Source organism: Protobothrops mucrosquamatus, unplaced genomic scaffold (assembly GCF_001527695.2).
Source record: "Protobothrops mucrosquamatus isolate PMUCROS unplaced genomic scaffold, P.Mucros_1.0 scaffold53, whole genome shotgun sequence".
Taxonomy (NCBI): domain Eukaryota; kingdom Metazoa; phylum Chordata; class Lepidosauria; order Squamata; family Viperidae; genus Protobothrops; species Protobothrops mucrosquamatus.
Genome location: NW_015386434.1, coordinates 238981 through 261938, shown reverse-complemented (window position 1 = coordinate 261938; position 22958 = coordinate 238981). Strand labels below are relative to the sequence as shown.

The 22958-nt window shown below is 37.4% G+C and overlaps 1 protein-coding gene across 3 annotated transcripts in view; it reads right to left on the bottom strand.

The window, feature by feature from the left end:
• Positions 1-22958, bottom strand: part of MEF2A (myocyte enhancer factor 2A) — a 62128-nt gene that overhangs the window by 19648 nt on the left and 19522 nt on the right. For 2 of the 3 annotated variants that reach the window (XM_015811842.1, XM_015811843.1), the window contains exons 3-6: positions 20329-20532; positions 3938-4075; positions 2542-2758; positions 2390-2449 (exon numbers count right to left, since the gene is read on the bottom strand). In XM_015811842.1, the coding sequence (XP_015667328.1) occupies positions 2390-2449; positions 2542-2758; positions 3938-4075; positions 20329-20532 (619 nt within the window). Of the gene's footprint in view, positions 1-2389; positions 2450-2541; positions 2759-3937; positions 4076-4139; positions 4272-20328; positions 20533-22958 lie in introns of all 3 variants that reach the window. The other variant, XM_015811844.1, reaches the window with a different exon arrangement.

Here is a 22958-nt window from a genome sequence, read left to right as displayed (position 1 = left end):
GGGAGTTGAAGTCCACATGCCTTAAAATTGTCAAGGCTGAGAAACACTGCTCTAAGCACAGATACCTGAAGCAATCCCCCGTTAATTGCAACAGAGACTTCTTCAAAGCAAACGTGCTCCTGAATATTTATTCAGCAATTCGGATTATCACAGGAATTACATCAGTGCACAGAGCTAATCTTTCTTCCTCCCCCCCTTTTTTTTTTTTCCTTTTACACTACACCCCTTTTACTCTTTCCACGAGCATGCAGGCCACTCACGAGTTAAAGCTGTTCTGCTTTCGCCTCAGTTTTTCAGTACCTGACAAGAAGAAGCTTTAAATAGATGCACATGCTGTTAAGACAAGAATATCCAATTATAAATTGAATTGGGAGAACCAAGCATGGAATTTTTCTGCTTCAGGATAGGGCCCAGAGGCAGATCTGTAAGATGATGTCATTGTCAGAGAGCTTTGCACAATGAAACTCCAGTAACCCTTTCCACGCCAGCTCTGTCTTGCGCACGAGCCAAGCTAATAAACTGCACCTTTAAAGTACAAGTGCAAAAAAAGGGGGGGGGGAAAGAACACAAACTGTGCACATCTGGATAACTATTTAGAAAATGCAGAGAGACAAGCTTAATCGTTCCCCAAAATGAGCTTTTCAAAGAAACTCGTCCACCAGGTTAAACCAAATAGCATTTATTGCGGCCAATTATTAGTTATCCCAGAAAGAGGTGTTGGCCTCTCAAATAATTTAAATCCCAAACTAAAAATAGTAAGAACTTCAACTGTTTATTATCTTCAAGCTTTTTAATACGGTCTTTCTTATTTAATAATCCATTATTACAGTCACATAAAATTCTATATCCCAGCCCAGTATTTCACAATAAAATTGTAATATATCACTACATTAAAGAAACCGGACTGGAGAGCGCTTCAGCTTTTAGTGTTCCCCTGAAAAAAGAAAAAAGTGAAGGCATACGTAGTATAACCTATGCCATATAAAATTATAGAAAAGAATGACTTTTAAAGTTTATAAATACATCCACTGTTAAATATAATTAAATGGTATGTATCATTAAACTGCTTCTCTGATAAAAACCAGGCTCCTAAGGCAGTTTGAGCTAAGGATGAGAACAAAATATATTCACACAAACACACATTTGCCTGAATAGCTTACCTCTAGCTATCAAAAAATCAGGTAAAATCAGGTAAAATATTTGATTGTAAATCATCATTTATATAATTGTAATCCAGGGTGTAGAGCAAATAATAATCGTTGGATTCATGTTAATTCAAACCAACCATGTTATGACTTAGCAACATGTATTAACAGAGTCACTACTTTCTGCAAACTGTAGATGCTCTGACAGAAATCTCACCTTAGTTACATAAGCATTAAACCACCTAAGATAAACTATTAGCCCTCCGTGCCTAATTCCTATTTGAGAACAATTCCACTGTACCGGTATATTTAAAGTTGTTGTAAATATTATCAAAAACATATGCAAACACTCAAGGCCTGATTGCTTTTAATGCTTGAATTAACAAATAATTGCATAAGCATTTAATGAAGTATAGCCTCAGATATACCATAAGACTCAGATCTAAAATGTTGGTAAAGTCAACCAGTTTTGTAAAATGCCGGAGGCAAGCTTTAAAGAATTCCAGTCCGCACATCCGATGGATCAAACATAACCTCAGTTTTACATGTATATTTTCCAAAGGACTTCCAGCCCTACACATGAGGTACAGTAAATACACCCAAAGAACTGTTTTGGAATATCAATGGCAGGAAGGATCAATCTCCTTCCCAGGAGAGTTTCTATGCTCTTCATTCCAGGCTAGCTGATCCTTCACCATCAAGTGATACGAGGAGTAGGCAAGTAATATTGGCAGCAGGTGTTCGTGCCATCTTCCGGTAATTTGAGAATTGGAACACAGATGCCTCCACACTGACTGAAGCAAACAGCACACCTCCCTACTGTCAACAAGTACCAAGGGAAAAAATATTCACCCTTCAAAGCCAAGCTCACATGAAAGCTTACAGATTCTGTTCCCCTTTGCTGATCGCTGCGCTCCTTAATTAATATGTACACGGTTATGCACTCTGTACCATGATAAAAACAAAAAGCACCAAACTGTAAAAATGAAGACATGGCAATGTCTTCCAAGAATCAATAGGCTAAAATTTAAGGTACCTATTTTCTAAGCACGTATACTGTACTTATTTTGGGTCAGGTACCCAAAAACTTGCAGGTCCAAGGCAATCCTAGAATAAGCAAAGGTCTTCACAGAAAGAAGCAATTTTGTTGTCCGCTAAGCTTTGCTTTCTTTACAAAGCGCCCAAACACCATGTAACCAATTAGGTCTTTTGTGATAGTGAAAATACAAAATTTTAAAACTTACCCACTGGACTAGAACCAGTTCCATTTGGCACTGAGAGATCGGTGGTGGTCAACATCCCACCTAGTTAAGCAATGAAAAAAAATACATATTACATTCCGTGTTATATACTGAATGGAGGAAAGGAATTTATAGATTTTTAGAATCAGTCTTACCTGCGCTACCTGTACTTGGGGGTCTCTGAGGACCTCCAGGTGATACATTTCGATGCAACGAAGCTTGAGGAGGAGTTAGCAGTGTGGGATCTGTCAAGGTAGAGCTTGCTGCCAAGGCTGAGGACACAAGAGAGCTCCCAGGGCTATAGTTTAAAGAATTGGGGCTGGATACAGGAACAGTCACCGACATTGAGAAGTTCTGCGGAGGCAACCCAGGCTGGAAGGGGGGAGGGGGGGAGGGAATTGAGACAGAAAAGTACATCTTTTGAAATCTTAAATTGTAACCAAGTGTTAGAATACTAGCTTTGATTTTTTATAAAATACACAGATTACAATTATTGTTTTTTTATACAAAATATTGGCATCAGTTACATACGACTACTCAAAGTTTCAAAATTAGTTAAGAAACAAATAGCTTTTAATTTCTTCAAATTCATCAGTTTAGAAATGGCTTATTCAACATTGCGAGTAGGAAATGAAATAGGTTAATTGATATTCACATGTTACATTCAAGCAAACATTCAACAAAAACATATTGGCCTTAAAAAAAAAAAAGAATCCACAAACAGTAAGTTATACTGCTACAATCAGAAATATCATGCAGGTAAAAGTAGGCTATTCATAAAAATTCTAATATTTATTTTGTCTTCTAACAGTTGAACATAAATTTGATTTAATACATTAAAAAAATTTAAGTTGCCAAGAAGCTAATAAAATGTTAGTGTGTGTTATGATATTGTAACAGTATTCATATGTGTGAGGGAGAGTAAACATTAGCTTGTGCAAGGAATGTAGTTGAAAGAATGTTACATTAAAGTCATCTACACATAGATAAACTTTATAAGCCTTTCTATTTATAATGCTCCCTTATGGCTCTCAAATTCTTCCTCAAAACTCATCTTTTACATGAAGCTTTTAGCCCTTAATTTGTATATTCTGCTCTAAGTACAGCCAAGCACATAACTATCGTGTTTCCCATATTTTTCTCCTAGGCTGTATGGGATTTTGGCATATTAAGGCCTTTAAGACAGCCGTTATTTTTTATCCATCCATAGGCATATGACTTCAGGTACATTAGGAGATATCACAAAGGTCTCTGTATTTCTAAGTACTCATGAAGTTTCTTCTTCTTACTAAAATGTAGAATTCCTTAGTACCTAACAGGTACTCAGGCTTTCTTTGCTGCGTTCTACACCAAGAAGATGTACCCAATCAAATTGCATCGCTCAGCAGAATTTGCCTAATAGGATTACTATGACCATTCAAGATTTCTACCTCGGATGGACGCACCTCAAGTGGGTATTTCTGCTTTCCAAGCAGAAGTAGCCACAGAAGGTGGTATCCCCCAATCTTCTCATGCATGTAACAAGAGCACAAGGCATACCACAGTACTCACTGCGATTTTATGATTCCGCATCATATTATCAAACTCTTCATTAATTTTTTTATATTTTTCTTCTGTATGTGGCGTGAGCACATAGGAAGTGTCAGGGTCTGGGCTGTCGCACCCTCTGTTTTCCTTCTTGTTCAGAGCCTAAATAATGAAGTTAATAAAAAGAATCAACAAATAAAAAGTAGGAGCCAAGAGAAGTACTTACAGGGCCTCGCTTGAAAATAAAATCACTATCTTCACTTAGTTTGCTGAATCTGTCCTCCGAGAGTGGGCTGTGCTCAAAGTAATCGTCAGCATCGGGGCTTTCACAACCATTAAGGCCTTTCTTTCTTAAAGTCTGAAATACAATTGGAAAATTCACACACAGAGGAAATGCTGCACTTGCCATGTTGTTGTCATTTCAACTGCAAAGCTGTATTAAGAGGGCACTGACCGTTTCACAGCCAAAGCCACAGGAATACTGCTTTCTTAACACACTGCAACTTTTCAACATTTGTTAACAAAACTATAATTCCCCATCTCCTTGGTAACCACCACAATTTTCCCCCCAAATTTCCTGGCATTTTAAAAAAAGTTTAAACTAATTTTATGGGAAATTAGGAATGATCCATTTCATTGTTAGTAGTAGTATTCATCTGTAATTTAAATCTACAGCGAGTTATGAGCATTCCAGTTGTAAATGGTTCCCGGTGTAAACTGAACCAATGTTCTAGAACAAGAGTGGGCCGGAGATTGCCTGCCCTCTATCAGGTAGGTACATGAAGGATCAGCATGCTCTCCGTGCTCTGATTTTAGCTTCGAGAGATCTCGAGCATCAAACAGCTTGTTACAAGACATTCTGTGTTACTCTCCCCTCTGCTTTTATTTATTTTAATGCCAAATACAGTCTGAGAACTGGAATGGAAAAACAGCAAGAGAAAGAGGCTCTTAACCCCTTCCTACCTGCTGTTCACCTCACCATTCATTATGCAAATTTGTTAGAGAAATGGAACAAGCTATCCTTCTCCTCACTTCTGAATAGGTAAATAGGTGATTTCTGAGCTATAATACACTCAATAGAAAAAATGAAGCAGCTTAAACTCCAGGTTCTTTTTCCATGCAAACCTCTCTAGCTTATGCGTCTACAGAATCACTATTATACTGACCATTCACACATTTTGTAATAACATTTTCATTAAAATTGTGTAAGTTCCCATAGACGAAAGGTACATTCTCCACAATGCCCTGCAAAATGCAATTGTTCCTCAGAAGGCAATCATTGTGAAAAGACTGTCCTCAGCTTGAAATTTCCTTTCTAAGCACTAGTTAAAAGCTTGTTGCCAGAAACTACAAGCTTAACATCTCAAAGATATGACAGTATGTTCTGATCTCAGACCAATTTTTTTGTCCTGTTCCACGACTCCAGCAACTTAAGTTTACAAACCAAAAATGCATTATCAAATATACTTATTCATTACAAGTACAAAGAGGATCCTGGAAGGAACATAGCATGTCCATTCTATTCTCCTTTAAAAAGGAAACCTCAATCTTTTAGTTTGAAAGGTAGACACAGTGAGCTTGTATGTTCAAGACAATGTTTTTGGGACATTTCCTTTTTACATTTTAGAGCAAAACCCATAGCTCTCATTTCATTATTGCTTGCCATCTTTTACCAATAATGTAGCAGTGATTAAATATCTTGATTTTTTTTAAAAAATCTTTTGTTGAAAAATCTAAAACTATTAAAATAGTTGTAAGATCTAAAATGTGTAAGTGTATAACCACACACACATTCTTTTTAGATTTTGTGTATGTGTATGTATGTATGTATGTATGTATGTATGTGTGTGTGTATATATATGTGTGTGTGTGTGTTATGTATATATGTATATATGTGTATATATATATATATACTGTATATATATACTGTATATATCTATGTATAACTATATATGTGTGTGTATATAATATATATATATATATATATAATGTATGTATGTATATTATATATATATGTGTGTGTGTATGTGTATGTGTATATATGTATGTGTATATATGTATGTATGTATACATATACGTATAGGTATACGTGTACACACACCCACACACACATACACATCCCCTGCTCCAGTAAACTTATGGTACTTCTTTGAGACAAGTAGAACAACAAAAGCAGCCAACTCACTTTGTGGGTCAGCTGCATTTCCATAACAACTTTTCAACTTTAGAAGCTACAGTGCATTTAAGCAACATTTGGCTTGGTACTGTTTTCCCCCCCTCTGCAGCATCAAAGTGCTCTCAGCATTTCACATAACACAATCACATTCATGTAAAGATCACAAGGCACCGTTAGGAAATAATTCCTTCTCGGGTTACTTGGCATAATATTCTGCCCCTCTCCCCTCCCCCCCCCCTCCCCCAGTGCCTTGAACTCCCACCAAATCAGGCCACGTTGAGAAAACAGGTGTAGCTTTCACCAACACCTGTCACAGTACTTATCTTTACTGTCTGACCAATCAGGTGGAGACTTATATGGACTTAACCATACATGGTCCTGCAGTCTAAGACTCTGAAAGCTGCTAGCCCTCCCAAACCTCCAGCAAGGCTGGCCTGCCAGTCTTTTACTCTGTGATATCAGCAGGGAAAATGCTAACACTACAGTCTGGATTACATTTAACCTTTACAAATTATTGAATGCTATAAATAGACTCAGAAAGCGTCTGGCATTCATAAAGGAATGAATACATTTTGCCCAACATGACCTGACGCTCTAAAACGGCATACTGAGAAAAAAGGAAGTCGTTGATGTTACAAACTGCGAAGAAGTTTAAAAAAAAAAAAAGTTTATATAAGGCAGAGTTTATATACTACTACTACAATACCGCAGCAGCGTCCTTCATTATTCCCCAAGACGCATTCCGATCTCATACGTATTGTGTGCAATACATGACTGGACTGGGATCTAGAAGTATTGTGAATTGTGAAGCTCACTGCAGAAGGCTGAAGCATAGTTTCTGAACAAAAGATAATTGCCTTCTTTTAACAGTTATTTTCAGAAGAAAAACTAACTCTTGACTCGGAAGGAAAGGAAAAAAATCTTAATTTATCTCCCATTTCTGATTCTGGAAACCTTCCCTTCAAATCAGGTTCTTAGGTGTCTTCAAACTCTTAAAAGATTAATTTTGTGATGTTTAAAAGTTTGCTCTTCTAATCAGTTTCACACAAACTGTCCTGGAGGCTTCATTCAAATAGAAACATCGCATTTTATCACAATTGAATAATGTAAGAGCAAAACTGTTACTCCTGTACTGTATGTCAAAGGAAAACAAGTGGATGGCTATCATCTAAGAAGCAAAATCCAACCCAACGTGAGAGATAAGCCAGACCAGTTCTCTCAAAGGCAACAACATGTCAGAGATAGCTGACTCTCATCCATAATAGAGAGGGCCCCTATTTCTTGGAAAGCAGCCTATTTGTGCTCTTTTTTTGAGTTTTCTTCTCTCTTAAACAAAACACAGTGTAATAACTAGTGGTAAATGAACATTTGTTTTTGCCAGTCTTGATAGTAAGACAAGTTATCACAAGCAGGCTGCTTTCTCAGCTTAGCACAGAAAAAAAATGACTTGCTATGAAATGCTATAACTGCGTCAGGGACACCTTAAAAGTAATTAAGATTTGTTATCAGAATGGATTTACTGCACAAGGAAGGCCTATGCCATGCCGTGCCCTTCTTTGGGAGAATATTTTCTTAAATTGCATCATTAAAGTTAGTCCTGCTAGTGCTGCTTCTGAACACCTCTCAAATACACAGAACAGCATTAGCCACTAAGCCTCACCCCATTGTAAAATTCCAAGGGCCTCCAAGTGTAAGATCGGAAGCGGTCTTCAAGCTAAAATAATGTGACACTTATTACAGATGAATTGGTTAATAGTTTAGTAGGTTCTTAACCTTGATGAGTTCCCACCCGACCACATATTGCTCCAACCACATGAGGATACTGCCTCCTAGAACCCAGAAGATAACAGCAGTCTCAATATATGTCTTACAGAATGTGATCATTTTAATAGGGTCATTTAATAGGATCACAAGTCACAAATAACAGCAAAGAGCAGCAACATTCCACATTCCAAAGGACCATTTCACAAACTCATATACTACTTCACAAACTCATATAGTCACTAAACGGTTTCATTGCCCATAAACCAGACATGTCAAACTTGCAACATCATGTGACGTCGCGTGATGTAGCGGGACTGTTTTGCCACTGCCGCCAATGGGGTGGGCGTGGCTTCCGCGTGACGCATCCGGCCCACGGGCAGTTTTGACACCCCTGCCATAAACTGTCACATCGTTAAATGGTAAAAGCTAGTTGAAAGGTAATTAGCATAATGCTTTCTGGACTCCTAATAAGCAAAGGCAATTAACATTCTATTTTATTAAACTGTAGTGATTTTAACTTTTACTATTGCTTTGCTTTTATATCTAATTGCAAGTCATAATATTTGCATCACTCATTTGGGGTTATAAAATTAAGATGGTTATTTTTATTTAACTGCATGCCTCAAGTAATAATGGAGGTTTCTCCTTTTTAAATTCCTGAATAGCGTGATACATAGTATTTGTCAGCAACAGGACATTCTTTGTTTAGCTTATACAACATGCTTGCATAAAATGTTTTTTTTTCTTTCAATGTGAAATTTCAAAAATTCCTTATGTAGTGACACTGATGAAATCTGCACATACCTAAAAAAAGCTTCTAATACTATTTAAGTAGAGGATATACCTTCCACCTCTTTATACAATTCACTATATCCATAGCATTCCAGATTAGTAATAACATACGGTGTGTAGGAGACATTGTGCTCTTTATTAGTGTTTACATGTTAAAAAAAATCCAGCATTCCTTCAATATTTTTTTCTTCCTTACCAGTGGAGTGCCTAACCATACTGTTGCCATAATTCTTTTTCTGAGGAATTGGAAGAGAAACCCAAAATGCAATTTAAGGAAGATTTTTTTCCCCTTCTTTTGTAATCTGTTAGGGCATAAATAAAATCCTGATCCAGCTTCTGCCAACCTCTCTTCTACTATGCCATTGTTTGGATGCCTGTCCTCTCATCAGACACAAAACAGTGGCTGTTTGACAGGGCCTGGAAGGACTTTATCTATACGGTTCAGCGGTATCAGGAAAGGCAGCTTTTGTTTAAGTGGTTCTCAACCTTTTCTTCACCATGGACCCCCTTTAAATACCTTTTGTAGCCACGGACACCCCCCCCCAGGAATCATCACATTTCTTCAAGCCTTTGCGGACCCCCTGGGTGACATAGAGTCTCCCCCAGGGCTCCGTGGACCACAGGTTGAGAACCACTGTCATTCTATAACACTTTCATCCTAACACTTTACTGCATTTATTTGAGCCCTAGCTGGATCCACACCATGTGTACACAGGGATGAGCTTCTTACTCACTACCCATTATGTTCAAGTTGGAATGAGTAGAGGAAGCTGACACTCTCCAGAGTCAAACCATCCCCACCAGAGGAGGAGAAATATACTATCCCCAACAAATTTATTCCTCTGGGATATAATAGCCAAGCTCTGAAATATCTGGATCGTTGCTCTGTGCCATACGCAGGTGCAACTAAAAACCAAGTTTGTAGATTTTTAATCCAATTGCTGCCTCTACATGACTTAATAAGTAAACATTCGATTACATAATTCGCTCAACAACTAAATTTGTACATACGGCATACCATTCATATTTTTCAGGATATTGCCACAGACAAGTTACACCGTGGCACAGAAAAATTATTAGCTTTTTTCCCTCAACAGATGCAGAACTTCAGGCTCTGCAACAAGATAATTATGGCGTTAATGTACTTGTACGGTTATAATTACAAAGAGTGGCTGACTGTGTTATGAAATTGCCATGCAGCTGAACTTTTAGAGGTGAACAATTATTACAGTTACACTTTGTAAATAATTTGGGGGTATATGTGGTCTGAATCAGGGTATTCCTGGCTAAAAATACCCAGCTGTATATGTATATATCTAAAAAAAAACTATGTACATATCCGAAGAAACACCAGTATTTTGGCGTGAAGAAAATGGGATGCCTAAAATTCTGTAAACAAAGGGGAAAGGGTACCTACTGCTCTTCCATGAATATTTTTGTGCTTATATCTCACCCAATTCAACCACGAACTGATTGAGATATATCCTGGAGGAGTTACTGATCTGTGGACATTGCAAATTGCTCTGGGGCATCACTTCAAAAAGGTGAACATGTATCCACTGAGGGCAATGAAGCAGCTTTTCTTTGGCATGGCACAAGTCCAGGTCAACACATACTCAAAATCACATTGCATCTGCATAGTCACAAGACCTCTGTGGGTGTCCAGAGGGCTGATTTTAAAAAAAACATGAGTTAACTATCAGTGAAAGTTCTGGTGCATATGCCACTCAATAGTAGCAAGCGTCTTTCTGGAATTACGAACGCCACATGCTACTGTTGGAATTATTATGCGGGAATTAAAATTTGTTCTAATAAAATCTGCACAATAACTCTGGGACACTGCAACCATCATAAATAAGAACCAGTTGCCAAGCATCCAAATTTCGATTACATGACCACGGGAATGCTGCAATGGTTATGTGAAAAATGGTCAAGTCACTTTTTTCAGGGTCATTGTAACTTCGAACAGTCACTAAAACGATTGTAAGTTGAGGGCTGCCTGTATAATCTACCATATACATTAAATGTAGTAGTGATCTGAGGCATGGGGAAACACATATTAAGCTGGGAAGCTCAACAGACGGCAAACACCAGCTTGCATCATACCATTTACAATCAAGAACAAAAGGCAAAACTAATTCCAGTCATATTTAAGACCAAAAATAAGCAATCATTCTACTGCATTTTAAGTATACTGGCCCACTTCCAAAGGATTTCTCCATCTTAGCACCATTCCAAAGTCAACATGCTGCCTATATAAATACAAACACATTTTAAGAGAAAAAAATCTGTTGCATTATTTTGTAATTCCGAATTATCAGGCAAGACTTAACTGATCGACAAAAGCAACCTACTGAAATCTGGATTAACCTACCTTCACTAACCAAAACATGCAGCTTAGTTTGCTAGTCGTTTAAGAATGAAAAAATGTAGACGTTTAACCTTCAGATACTATTGTTGTTAAATTTATATCTGGCCATAATACCTAGTTCCTGGTACAATCATGTTTTTCCAACAACAAAGCTTCTCAACTTTTCTATTTTCTATCAAGAAATCTGTGACTCACAATTATAACAAAAAGAATTACATTTTTTCCTAAACGTTAACATTAAACATTAGCATTAAAAGATTTGCAGATATCCTGTTATTGTTGCATTTTAAAATGCCCTTAAATAGTATGGATGGTACTTGTTAAGGACATTTTTAAATTTAATAATACAACTGGATTTCATTGTTACAGCAAAAACTCAGATAAAATAATCCCGTTAGTAGTTGAAAGAAAAGACAAAAAGAGAGGCTGAGAAAGCGCAAACTTCAAGATGAAGTAGCTGCTTCTTTGCAAACAATGGTGAGACACAAAAAAAAACAATGGAAGCAGCAAAAGGGGAAAACTTTCTTTGCTTCTAGCTTGCAACACAGTGAAAGAGTGAAAAAGCACACTTGGGAGTTCTACTTGTTGCAGACACACAAAAAAATGAATTGAAAGCAGGAATATTCAAAAAGCAGAAGCTGAATGGAAAAAGGAGACTTGCGGCTTGCCTTTTGCCTTTCTTGCTACTTTGCAGGAAATATCAGAAAGGAGAAAAAATGGCGAGAGAAAGGTTTTCCTTATTCTTTCCAGGACTTACACAAAGCAGTACTTTAAGCCCTAACAAGGAAAATGTTGAAGGGATGGAGGACTGAAGGTCAATCTCCTTGAGTTGGGATGATGAAAGGTATGACACTGCTGGTTTTAGACTAAAGCCATATACCGCGCCTGGTATGCATATTATCATCCAAAGAACAACATTCGGCTGAAATTATGATATAAAGCAGGGGTAGTCAACCTTGGCTCTTTTATGACTTGTGGACTTCAATTCCCAGAATTCCTGAGCCAGCTTAGCTGGCTCAGGAATTCTGGGAGTTGAAGTCCACGAGTCATAAAAGAGCCAAGGTTGACTACCCCTGAAATTTTATTGTGAAATCAGTTTTATTTTTGATACATTCAGGACACCAGGTTTCCAAGTGCTAGTGACATTCATTAGCAAATGTAGGAAAAAAAGTATCTTTGTGTTGAAAAATATATTGTATTAAATATTCATAATGTGTTAGCATGCCTCTTTTGTTGCAACATGTATATATACCGAGTTCCAAAACTGCAGTCCTTCAAGTAATATCCCCAAATCACTTAAACAAGTGAGAGTTATTTGTTAAAATATTACTTATTGCACTTATAGTAATTATAGTACTTCACAGACCACTCAGTTATTTTAAATCATAACAAAATTAGGAATTTACTAGATAGCTACTGCATGTCCAACTTACAAAGTCATCTCAGCAGTTTTGGACCCCTGGAATTAAATTTCAACTTTGTAGTTTGAGCAAAACCCGTCACATGCCACTGGTTGGTCACTGAGATAAGTAAATTAATCCTAATATATTCTCATTTATTTCTGCCCTGAAAATATCTTATTAGGACAAACGAATTGTAGCTGCCAGGATAATCATAGGCATCACCCAGGCCTATAAAAGACTGCAGTTTATGTAGAGCTTGCAAAGAAATGTATTAAATAAGTATTCAATTCTATAAAACCATAAAAGGATCATTACTGCATTACAGCTGATCATCATAAAAATAGAAAATTGGAAACTATCGTTTTAGGTGATTGAGTTTAACTCCTTCCTTGGTGCTGGAATCAAAATTCAGGAAATTCCAACCGGAGCTTGCATGTGTGCAAGAACAGGGATCATTTTGCCAAGAGAATTTGTTGCACTGTCACTTATTAAGTTTTTCCTAATATCCCACCAGAATCTATTATCCTGTACTCCATGCACTGCACCATGGGATAACAGACCTTCTGAGTGACTCCCCCTCCCACCCCACCCCACCCCATATTTGAAGAGCACCACAGCGCCTTATATCAGCACTTTCCCCAAGAGCATTTCCGGTCCCCTTGCTTCTTCAGTACGTAAGACGCCTCCCCCCCCTCTTCCCTCCTTTCAGACATAAATTAGCTTCTTTTTAAAATGAACTTACACTCTTGCCAAGCAGTTTCTAACATAGGTTGTCACCTGGGGAAGCAATTTGTGGGAGGCACATCTGGGGCAGGATTAGCCCTCCATTTCCTGCACATAATAACCTGAAAATTCATGCACACACATAGTAAGTATGCTTGGAAAATTCATATTTCAGCCAATATGAACTGAAACTCTTCTCAAGTGTAATTTGCAATGGGCGCCTTACATTGGGAAACAGTAAAGCATTAAGCCCACCTCTCCTCCCACACAATACGACACAGTTGTGCGTACCTGGCCCAACTGAGAAACGCCCTTGTGAATACCATTTTTTTTCAAACTGAAGCGTCAAATGAAGACGGCAATGGATGTGTGATGAGAGAGAGAAATGTTTTGACCGGCATACATTTTCTAGTTGGTTAAGGCATATAAAAATCCAGTTCTACTGTAGTAACACTTGATTTATAAATTAAAAAAAACATAGTCTTTGCATTCAAATTAAAATGTTCGTTGCACTTGGCATTCGATTAAAAGCACGTCAAAAGAGAACGCAGTTTTGATCCTCTTCTTTGTTGATAGTGCAATTTACTCATGCCCTGGTGACCTAGTGGATGCAACACACACACTACATGGGGTTGCCCTTGAACACCACTCAGAAGCCACTCAGAAGCTTGAACTGGTCCAAGATGTGGCTGCAGCCTGAGCAGTAATAGGTATACCTTTGCATGTCCATGTGATACCTCTGTTTTGTGAGCTATAGTGCTGCTAGTTTACTTCCAGGTACAATTCAACGTGCTGGTTGTTACTTATTAAGCCCCAAATAGTACTTAAAGGATTGCCTATCTCCCATAATATCTGACTGATTGATTCAATCTGGCAGGGATAGTGCACCCTGGGTTTCTTTCATTTAACAATGTCATATATTGGGACCCCTGCCTTCTCTATAGCAGACCTACTCTCTGGAATGAGTTTTCTCCTGAGATCTGGATGGTCCGATTCTGCTGCTGTTTAGGAGAGCCACAAAAACCTGGCTCTCCACCCAAGACTTTGGCAAAGAAGAGTGAGACCCCCTCGTTTCATCGTACTAACCATCTTTTATTTTTTTATCTTTTACGCTTTATTGACTTAACTGTAATTTCTTTGATTGGTGTGAGCTGCCCAGAGTCAGCAAATTCAATAAATTATTATTATAGTTGTGTGTACAATCAATCAGATTTTTAGACTGGATTGGGCATTTTTATCCACCTATGTAATCCTTCCCAAAGACCTGGGAATAGGTAGATGTTGTTTGATGATGTTAAAGGTATCACAGCAGGATGTAGTATGAAGTAATATTTGCAACTGACTGATGGTGATTTTGTTAATGCTGATGATGTTCAAGTGGTGTTCCAGATGTTATGGAATTGCACCTAAGTCACCCATTACTATTGTACTATCTCTGCTTTCTTTTGTCGCAGGCATTCTATTTTTATTTGCGGGTTTGTGGGTTTTGTGATTTTCTTCACTTCTTTCTTTTCTATTCTGCTGTCTCCAGGTATTGCAACATCCACTATGCAAACTCTTTTTGTCTCTAGGTTAACATGTTTGTTGTGGCATATTATGTATGCAACTATGTGAAATCACAGCTTCCAATTCTTTAGCCCTTATAGGTATCGACTTCTTCCCAAGAACTTAGGATCTTATAATATACTGGCATAGTACGTGTGCTGATCCAAGCATGGCCTTTTGTAATTGACAGATGGAAATTTTATCAGTGCAGAGATTTACTAAGTGTTGTCCAAGGTATTTTTGATACAGTACCCAGTGTGCTGATAACCACAGCAACCAGCAACCACCACGACCAGTTCGAGACAGTTGCTAAGAACTGAATCATAAGCAGGTAACTGCGGGTGGCGGGGCGATAGCTGGAACTTCAAGGGCTGGCTGTGCCATCGCAACTTTGAATATTTGCTGCACAAGTGACCGGGAAGCGAGGACTGCTTCGACTGTATTCGTGGATTCGCCTTTCATTCAAATATGTGCCCTCTTGTAAAAATGGGGAAAGGTAGCTCATCTAGAAAGCTAAGGCAAGAATCAACATACCTAATGAATATCTCTAGAATCTGTTTAATTCATGTTCCCCAGGAACACATCCATCTAGTTCAGTGGTTCTCAACCTGTGGGTCGGGACCCCATTTGGGGTCGATCGACCATTTCACGGGGGTCGCCAAGCAAGGCTGTCTGCCATTTTTTTTGTCCACCATTTTTTTTGTTCGCCATTTTTTTCCCCTTTTCCGGCGGGTGCCTTACCTCCCTTGGGCTGGGCCAGCTGGTGGTCGGCCTGCTCCGTCTCTGCCGCTTGCCAGCTATGCCTCGGCCGGCGCAGGGGGCGGAACCACACATGCGCGGCGCTCCCAGGCAGGGAAAGTCCTCGACTTACGACCGGTTTAGTCCTCGACTTACGACTGGTTTAGTCCTCGACTTATGACCGGTTTAGTCCTCGACTTACGACCGGTTGGGGTCGCGGCATTAAAAAGGTTGAGAACCACTGATCTAGTTTGTAAAAGTCCTTTCCTTTCCTTTCCTTTCCTGGTGGCTGCAAACTGTGCATGTGAAAATTAACTCCAATATCATAACCTAAAGCTATGCATTCACAAAACAATGTTCTTAGAAGTGTTAACAGGGCCTCACTGCTTTTATCAGAATGACGAAACAGTATCACTGAACTGTTCCCCAAGTTTTGCCCTGCAGTTGCCCTGTATGCAAGGCTGCCAAACAGAAAAGGGCAGGGCTGGTCTGGCAATGCTGCTTTAGCTAGGCTGCCCTTTGACCCCTTGCCTCTGCTGCAGATGCTGCTGGGTGTCCTATCCAAGGATGGCAAGAACCGACAAGCCAAAGGTGCAAAGCTAAAGAAATCAAGCAGGGTTAATGTCTGGATAGGAGCCTATCAGAGAATCCACTATAAGAGTTAGGCAGGAACACATTTCTCAAGAAGGCAATAAGAAGCCACTTGCATACTGTGCCAAGAAAACTGCATGAACATGTCTATGAAGTCATCACTGTCAATCTCCAGAACTCTTTTTATTTTAGCAATTAAAAAAGTCAAGCAGGAGTAGCCAAATACTACAGTAGGCCAAATATACTTACAATAAACTAAAATTCTTTACAGAATTCTTATGCAAATATATTGACATATTGGGAAAATAAATACATTGGGTAAGTAGCAGAATAACAACCTCTAAAGCGTTCAATGGTTTTTTTAAAAAAAACCATTATTGAAGTCACAGTAAAGCTCATTTTTGATATGTGAGTAGCAATTTTTTTAGACCTGTATGCACAAACAAGGAAGTTGGATAACATTTAGACAATTACCTGAATTGGTTCAATTTAAATTAACTTCAGGAGTTATACTGAATTTGTCATCTCTTTAAAGAAGATAAACTTCTAGCAGAAAATGACATATAATTATAGCACTTCCTAACTAGACTGCTACTTACCAAGAATAAAAATAAATTGTAAATATAGCTTCATAGCATTAATCTTAAAATGCATCATGCATTCTTGAATCAACCCATAAATACAATTTCAAAAATCTAAAATAAAAAAAGATCTAAAAAATAATATATCTAATAAAATACTACATGGACAATGAATTCTGCTTTGAAAGAGCAGATCTGGCTATCCTGATTCATATACTAGTCACAAATGAGCTAGAATTACGTTATCTAATGCATTTCTAAAATACAGCAGTCAAATTCCATTACGGATGAATGGTAACACTGCTGAGTTTATTTGAATTAAAATGCTATACAGTAGTCTACATTTCTGAAATTTGGTATATTGGATATGTTTTATTCAAGTCAATTATAGGAAGCAACAAACATGAAAAACATCAGAATTTTCAGTGATATAAAAAAGCTCTCCTACTAATTAAACCTCATTACAAAATATTCTACATGTTTCTCTGTTCACACACACCTGTTTCTAGGATTGCAATGACGTAAAAGAATCAAACATCTCCCAACAAACAACTTTTTAGATCACTTAATAAAAATCCGTACTCTCCAGTTATTGACCAGTTATTGTAATTTTTTATTAATTAATGTTTAAACAGTAACTGCTAAAAACATAATGTCATATCCTTTTTCTATCAGTCTAGGTAGGAAAGCAAACAGTATCCCGCAATCTGATAGCAAAACTGAAACCATGATTTTGATCTTGCTATACTGGAATCCAAAGAAATAGTCCCATGGTTTGATACCATTTTCTTTTGGGCTTAAAAACTTTTGATCTATAGTTGCACAGCTGCTTGGAACTCTGACGTCCATCCTTCATCTAACAACATCAAGTATCCAAGCACCCTTGTATGATCCAGTGGATGGAGTCCTTAATATCCCAGATTTTTCATGATGCTGGCAAAATCCCAGCAACTGGGAAATGTAATTACAAAGTTGTATAAAATAAGGTTTGCTGAAGGTCAGTAAAGTGTTGCATTTCATTCCATTTTAATCCACTCACTATAATTTGTTTGGAACAAACACAGAATCCGAACCAACTGTTCACTACACACACTGATTTTCAGGGAGGAAATGTCTTTATGAGAAGTTCTCAACATTTTCTAGAAATACTAAGTGTCTAACAGATTGGACTTCCTAAACAATAACAAGAGTGGTGCTTTGCTAGATCTATTTTTACCCCTTGCCATTTCTATTTGTAGCTAAATGTACTACAACAGAACATTAACTTCTAATACACAAATCAACCAAAATATACTAAATGCATCCCACTTCACTCAAAACGTTATAATTTATTGTAAAAATTATGATATCTTCACAAATCAACAACTGCTTAAATGTAGTATTAATACAGTTAATAATGTTACACTTTTATAAGCTAGGAAGAAAGATTAATATTCATAACAGTCTTTCAGACATTTAACAGCTATACTTTCTTCAGGAAGAAATTCACGCGGGTGAATTGTTTTCCTGAACAGAAGCTTTACAGCTAAGAAGTTAATCCCTGCATATCATCCAGCATGTTCCCAGTTCTACATGGTTTTTAAGGTTAAGCCTCCTTAAAATCAAGCTCAACTACTAGTGACTTCATAGATCTGCAGTTTTCTTGGCAGTGATACAGAAGTAATTTGTCACTGTCTTCTTCTGGGTAGTTTTTTTTTTCTTTTTCATCTTCTCGGCACAGCCTATTGAGTAGTACCTATAGTATCCTCTGAAGATCTCCTACTGAAATATTAGCCAGGACTGACTTGGCTTAGGTGCTTCATACCAAACAAGGTTAGCCAACTGCTACCATCTGCTCCACTCAATAAACATCTTATAGATGTGTAATTTTCTACAGCATTATCTTAAAAAAGCTATCTCACCCTCCTCAGTGAGGGAGGGAGGAGAGTAAGGAGGGTGGTGGTGGAAGAGAGAAAGCTGAAGGGATAGGAGTCAAGGCTGAGTTTTTAATGGCTTGAACGAAAACCACATTTTACTGCCACACAAGTAGCGTTTCTAATTTAAAAGAATGGACTTTTGGTTGATTTATAAATAGGATTATTAATCAGAAAAAAGAATCCATTTTAGAATGATCATAAGAAACAAATTGGTTGTTTTAGTTACTCCACAGAGAGAACAGCTGATCTTCAGGACCTACAAAAGATCTCTGATTTTTTTTCCCCCACTATGACTGGGATTCTATTTAAGTAATATACAAAGAAAATCTTATGCAGAAACTCATGCTCACCATACATAAGGAAAAAGAGGTCACTGGAAGCAAAACAAGTTTGAAGTTGTTGTTTTTTTAAAAAAAAAACCCTGCATATATGAAGAAAGGAACGAACCTTTCTTTGCTCAGCTCAGTATTCTAAAGACCAGGATTTAATTTGACTCTCAATTTGCTGGGTCCCGACTTCTAGCAAGCAGGAAGCAGTGGGGTATGGATTTGCTTTTCTCTTTATAGACAGAGAAGGCTATCCTTTTACAATCTCCCATGCAATTAATAAAATGGCCTTTAGTTTATGAACACAAACATTTTAATCAGCCAAAAACATGACATAATGTAAGACTACATAAAGAATTATCACATGCCCCAGAGTACTGAATATTACTTTTAAATCAAGAGATCGTATACTGCTCGTGACAAGTACACACACTATAGCAAATAAACTATTTCAATCACTATAGAAGGAATCTGTGCATGAAACATATGGTGGCAGAAGTATTCCTGCAAAAAGGCAATTTGAAAAACTGACAAATTGGAGGACACCACTTGTATGTGTTGAAATAAGGTAGTATGTCCTAAGTATCTTGCTTTTTTATGTACTTCAAACAGGAGACAGGAAAAGATTAAACATCAATCAGTGTTTCTTAATTCTCAAGAAAAATCTAATCTAGGTTTTGTGGAAATATCTTAGTTCAAGATGTCGTATCTTTTTTTTTTAAAGGAGCAGTAAAATCCACCTAAGTACGCATACATACGTGAATACGGAACATAATGCATTTTCTTTACTGTACTGTAGTAGGTAAACTCTGCCAGTATCACTTGCAAGAATTTAAAAATGGGCCAGGAATTATTTGAAAATTCTGTTTCAAAGTACTGGCAGCTAAAGGATGTAGCCAGAAGTATAAGCTCAAATTATTACAGCTTTTTATCACCGAGAATGAAAGAACTGGAAACAGAGAAGAGGTCCCCAGATCTTGGGGATTATATCTGACTATTCAAGTTTTGAGCTTCCTTAAATATTGTTAAAGAACCACTAAAAGCCTCTACTTACTTAAACTCTGCTTTCAGTAACTTGAACCTGGTCAAATAAATCTAAGCACCCTAAATCTAATGGCTAATGTCCCTGAATCAACTCTAGGATTGTTTATTTAGGGGGTGTTCAAGATGATGATGATGATAATGACAATGATTTGTTTTCATATTCCACCTTTCATTCAGAAGGTGACAGCAGCATATATAATACTCCCATTTACCTCATAACTCTGTAGCCAGGTTGGGCTGAGAGAAGAGTGGCCCAAATTTATCCAATGAGATTTTATAGTTGAGGATAGACTAGAATCAAGTCTCCACCCACCTTAACACTTTAACTACTACACCAAACTAGTAATGAGAACTGAAGAGAGCAATGATCTATCTAGAAATAAATACCACTTACTAATATTTAATACAATTATTATATATTAAGTAGGGAATGGTAATGTGTTACCTCAACAATATCTGAGTTAGTTCTGCTCTCATGGGGTTCGTTGTATTCTGTGTATTTGAGAAGAACTTTGTCCATATCAGTGCTGGCATATTGAAAGAGCTTATTAGAACTGTTGAAAATTATGAGTGCTATTTCACAGTCACAAAGCACGCTTAGTTCATAGGCTTTCTTCATTAATCCAAACTTTCTTTTTGTGAAGGTCACCTAAAAACAAAAGGGGAGAAGAAATATTTCAGCGGGATGTATTTAATGGCAAAAGTCTGAATATGTTCCAGAACAGCTGGGCCCACCAGACTTTTGAGGTTACTTTTTATTTTAACTTTTTAACTTTTTTATGTTATCCTCTTTTACAGGATATCACAAATTGCATTTTGAAGTCTCTCTTGATAGATAGATAGATAGATAGATAGATAGATAGATAGATAGATAGATAGATAGATAGATAGATGGCGTCAGAATTTCATTTTTGAATGTGTGCCAGTGTGTTCACAGAAAAAAAGTGACAGTAAAGGTTACCTTATATTATGTTTTCCCAGATAGTTTATTCTGTATATCTATTACTTTATCAACAGAGAAACTGATTAAAGTAAAAACAGAAATAATTGAATACATATAGACATGGTCAACCATGAACTTGGGATGTTCTTCCAAAAAAAATAGACAATAAAATGGACATTATTGGGCAAAATGTCCTTCAGAAATTGTGGGTGCTCCATCACTAGAGATTTTTAAAAAGAGGTCGGATTCAGATTGTTCTGAAATGGTATAAGGTCTCCTGCTTGAGCAGCAGATTGGACTAGAAAACCTCCAACATCCCTTACAACTTGTTATTCTGTTTTATTACAGCTCCAATCATCAGAAAAGAAAGGTATCAATCTGGACAAAGGTTAATCTGGGTGGCTTACTAAAAATCATCATTGCTGAAGGTCCATCATGATGAATAATGAAAGACTTGCAGTGAACTAGATGGCAGAATCACTCTGAGCTGCAAAAAACATAATTCTCAGCATAATCCAATGTTAATTTGTGCTGCCCTCTGGAAGCAATACTAATCACATAATTTGAAGCACATTCTCTAAACGGGAAGGATCTTCTTGACCTCTGCAAATATTTTTCATTTCCCCCGGTATTTCTGACCGTGTTTCCCATGCCAAGAAACTTGTATGTTTTGGGGGTAACATATAATCAGATAAACATATTAAACTGAAACAATTTATTACTTATAAGAAACCTGAAGACTTGTATGCATGAACAGCACAGAAAGACCATTACCTATAATTGAATGTTATTCAAAGGCTGGAAAGAAAGCATCTGAGTTTCTATGTCCTCCATCTCACTAAGGATAGTCCAGCAAATTGAAACACATAAATAATGGAACAATTAGTCACAAACTAGATCTGCAAAATCAGTTTGAACTGGGAGTATCACACAATGACTTCAACAGATTTTACGTTACCATATGTAAAAACAATTGGCTGTGTAACTCCAAGGCTATATAACACAGTGTATTTGAGAAGAAAAACCACAGCCATTCCTTTTTACTCATTGTCATATTTGTTTTTTTTAAAAAAAACAAAAAACAAAAACAGGAACAATATGGACTTTAAAGCAGCTGCTCCATCTATTGTTGTTTTTTGGAAGGATGCCCATTATCTCACAAAGTGACAGATCGCTTTAATGAACAGTACAGGTAGTCCTCGACTTACAACAGTTCATTTAGTGACCATTCAAAGTTACAAAAGCACTGAAAAATGTGACTTATGACCGTTTTTCACACTTACAACCGTTGCAGCATGCCGATGATCATGTGATCACCTTTTGCGACCTTCTAACAAGCAAAGTCAACGGGGAAGCCAGATTCGCTTAACAACTGGGTTACTAAACATCTGCAGTGATTCACTTAACTGTGGCAAGATAGATTACAAAATGGGGCAAAACTCACTTCACTCTCTCATTTAGCAACTGAAACTTTGGGCTCAGGTCGAGGAGTAACCATTATTAAATGCTACTATAGTGTAAAAGCAGGTATACGGGACTGCTCTCGGGACAGATAAAGCTTGGCAGTTCCCGTAGGACTACAGAATGTTTAATGCAAGAATGTGAGTTTAAGAATTATAAAGTAGTTCTTCATGTAAAGCCACCCATTTGCTCATTCTTACTTCCTTCTGGGATACTGGCCAAACATGTGTAATAAGTGGGATCAAGAGTCAAATAAAGCACACAGATATACACATAGCTGGCAGTTGCCCAAAAAGTGAGTTCACACAGCTCTGTCAGAAAAACATTCCGAGAGGAGATTATTTTGCTGCAAATTGCACCAGATAGGAAGTCTAGTCTACCAAATACTTTACCTACTAAAAGCTAGTTTAAGGACATAGTTAAAGCATTTGTCTCAATGCCCTACTGGTGAATTTAAGATCAGAGAAATGAACTCCAAAATGGATGGATGGATGGATTATGCGTCAGACAGAATTTCTGCCAGCAGGCTGCAGGGTTGTTTAGTATCTTATTTAAGTTCTCAATTATGGGTTTTCTTTTGAGTCCTCAGTCAAAATCCCATCTCCAACTATTTGACTTTTAAACTAAAAAGGCAGTAGCCATTTCGGCACAATTGTGTATAGGTTGTTTGC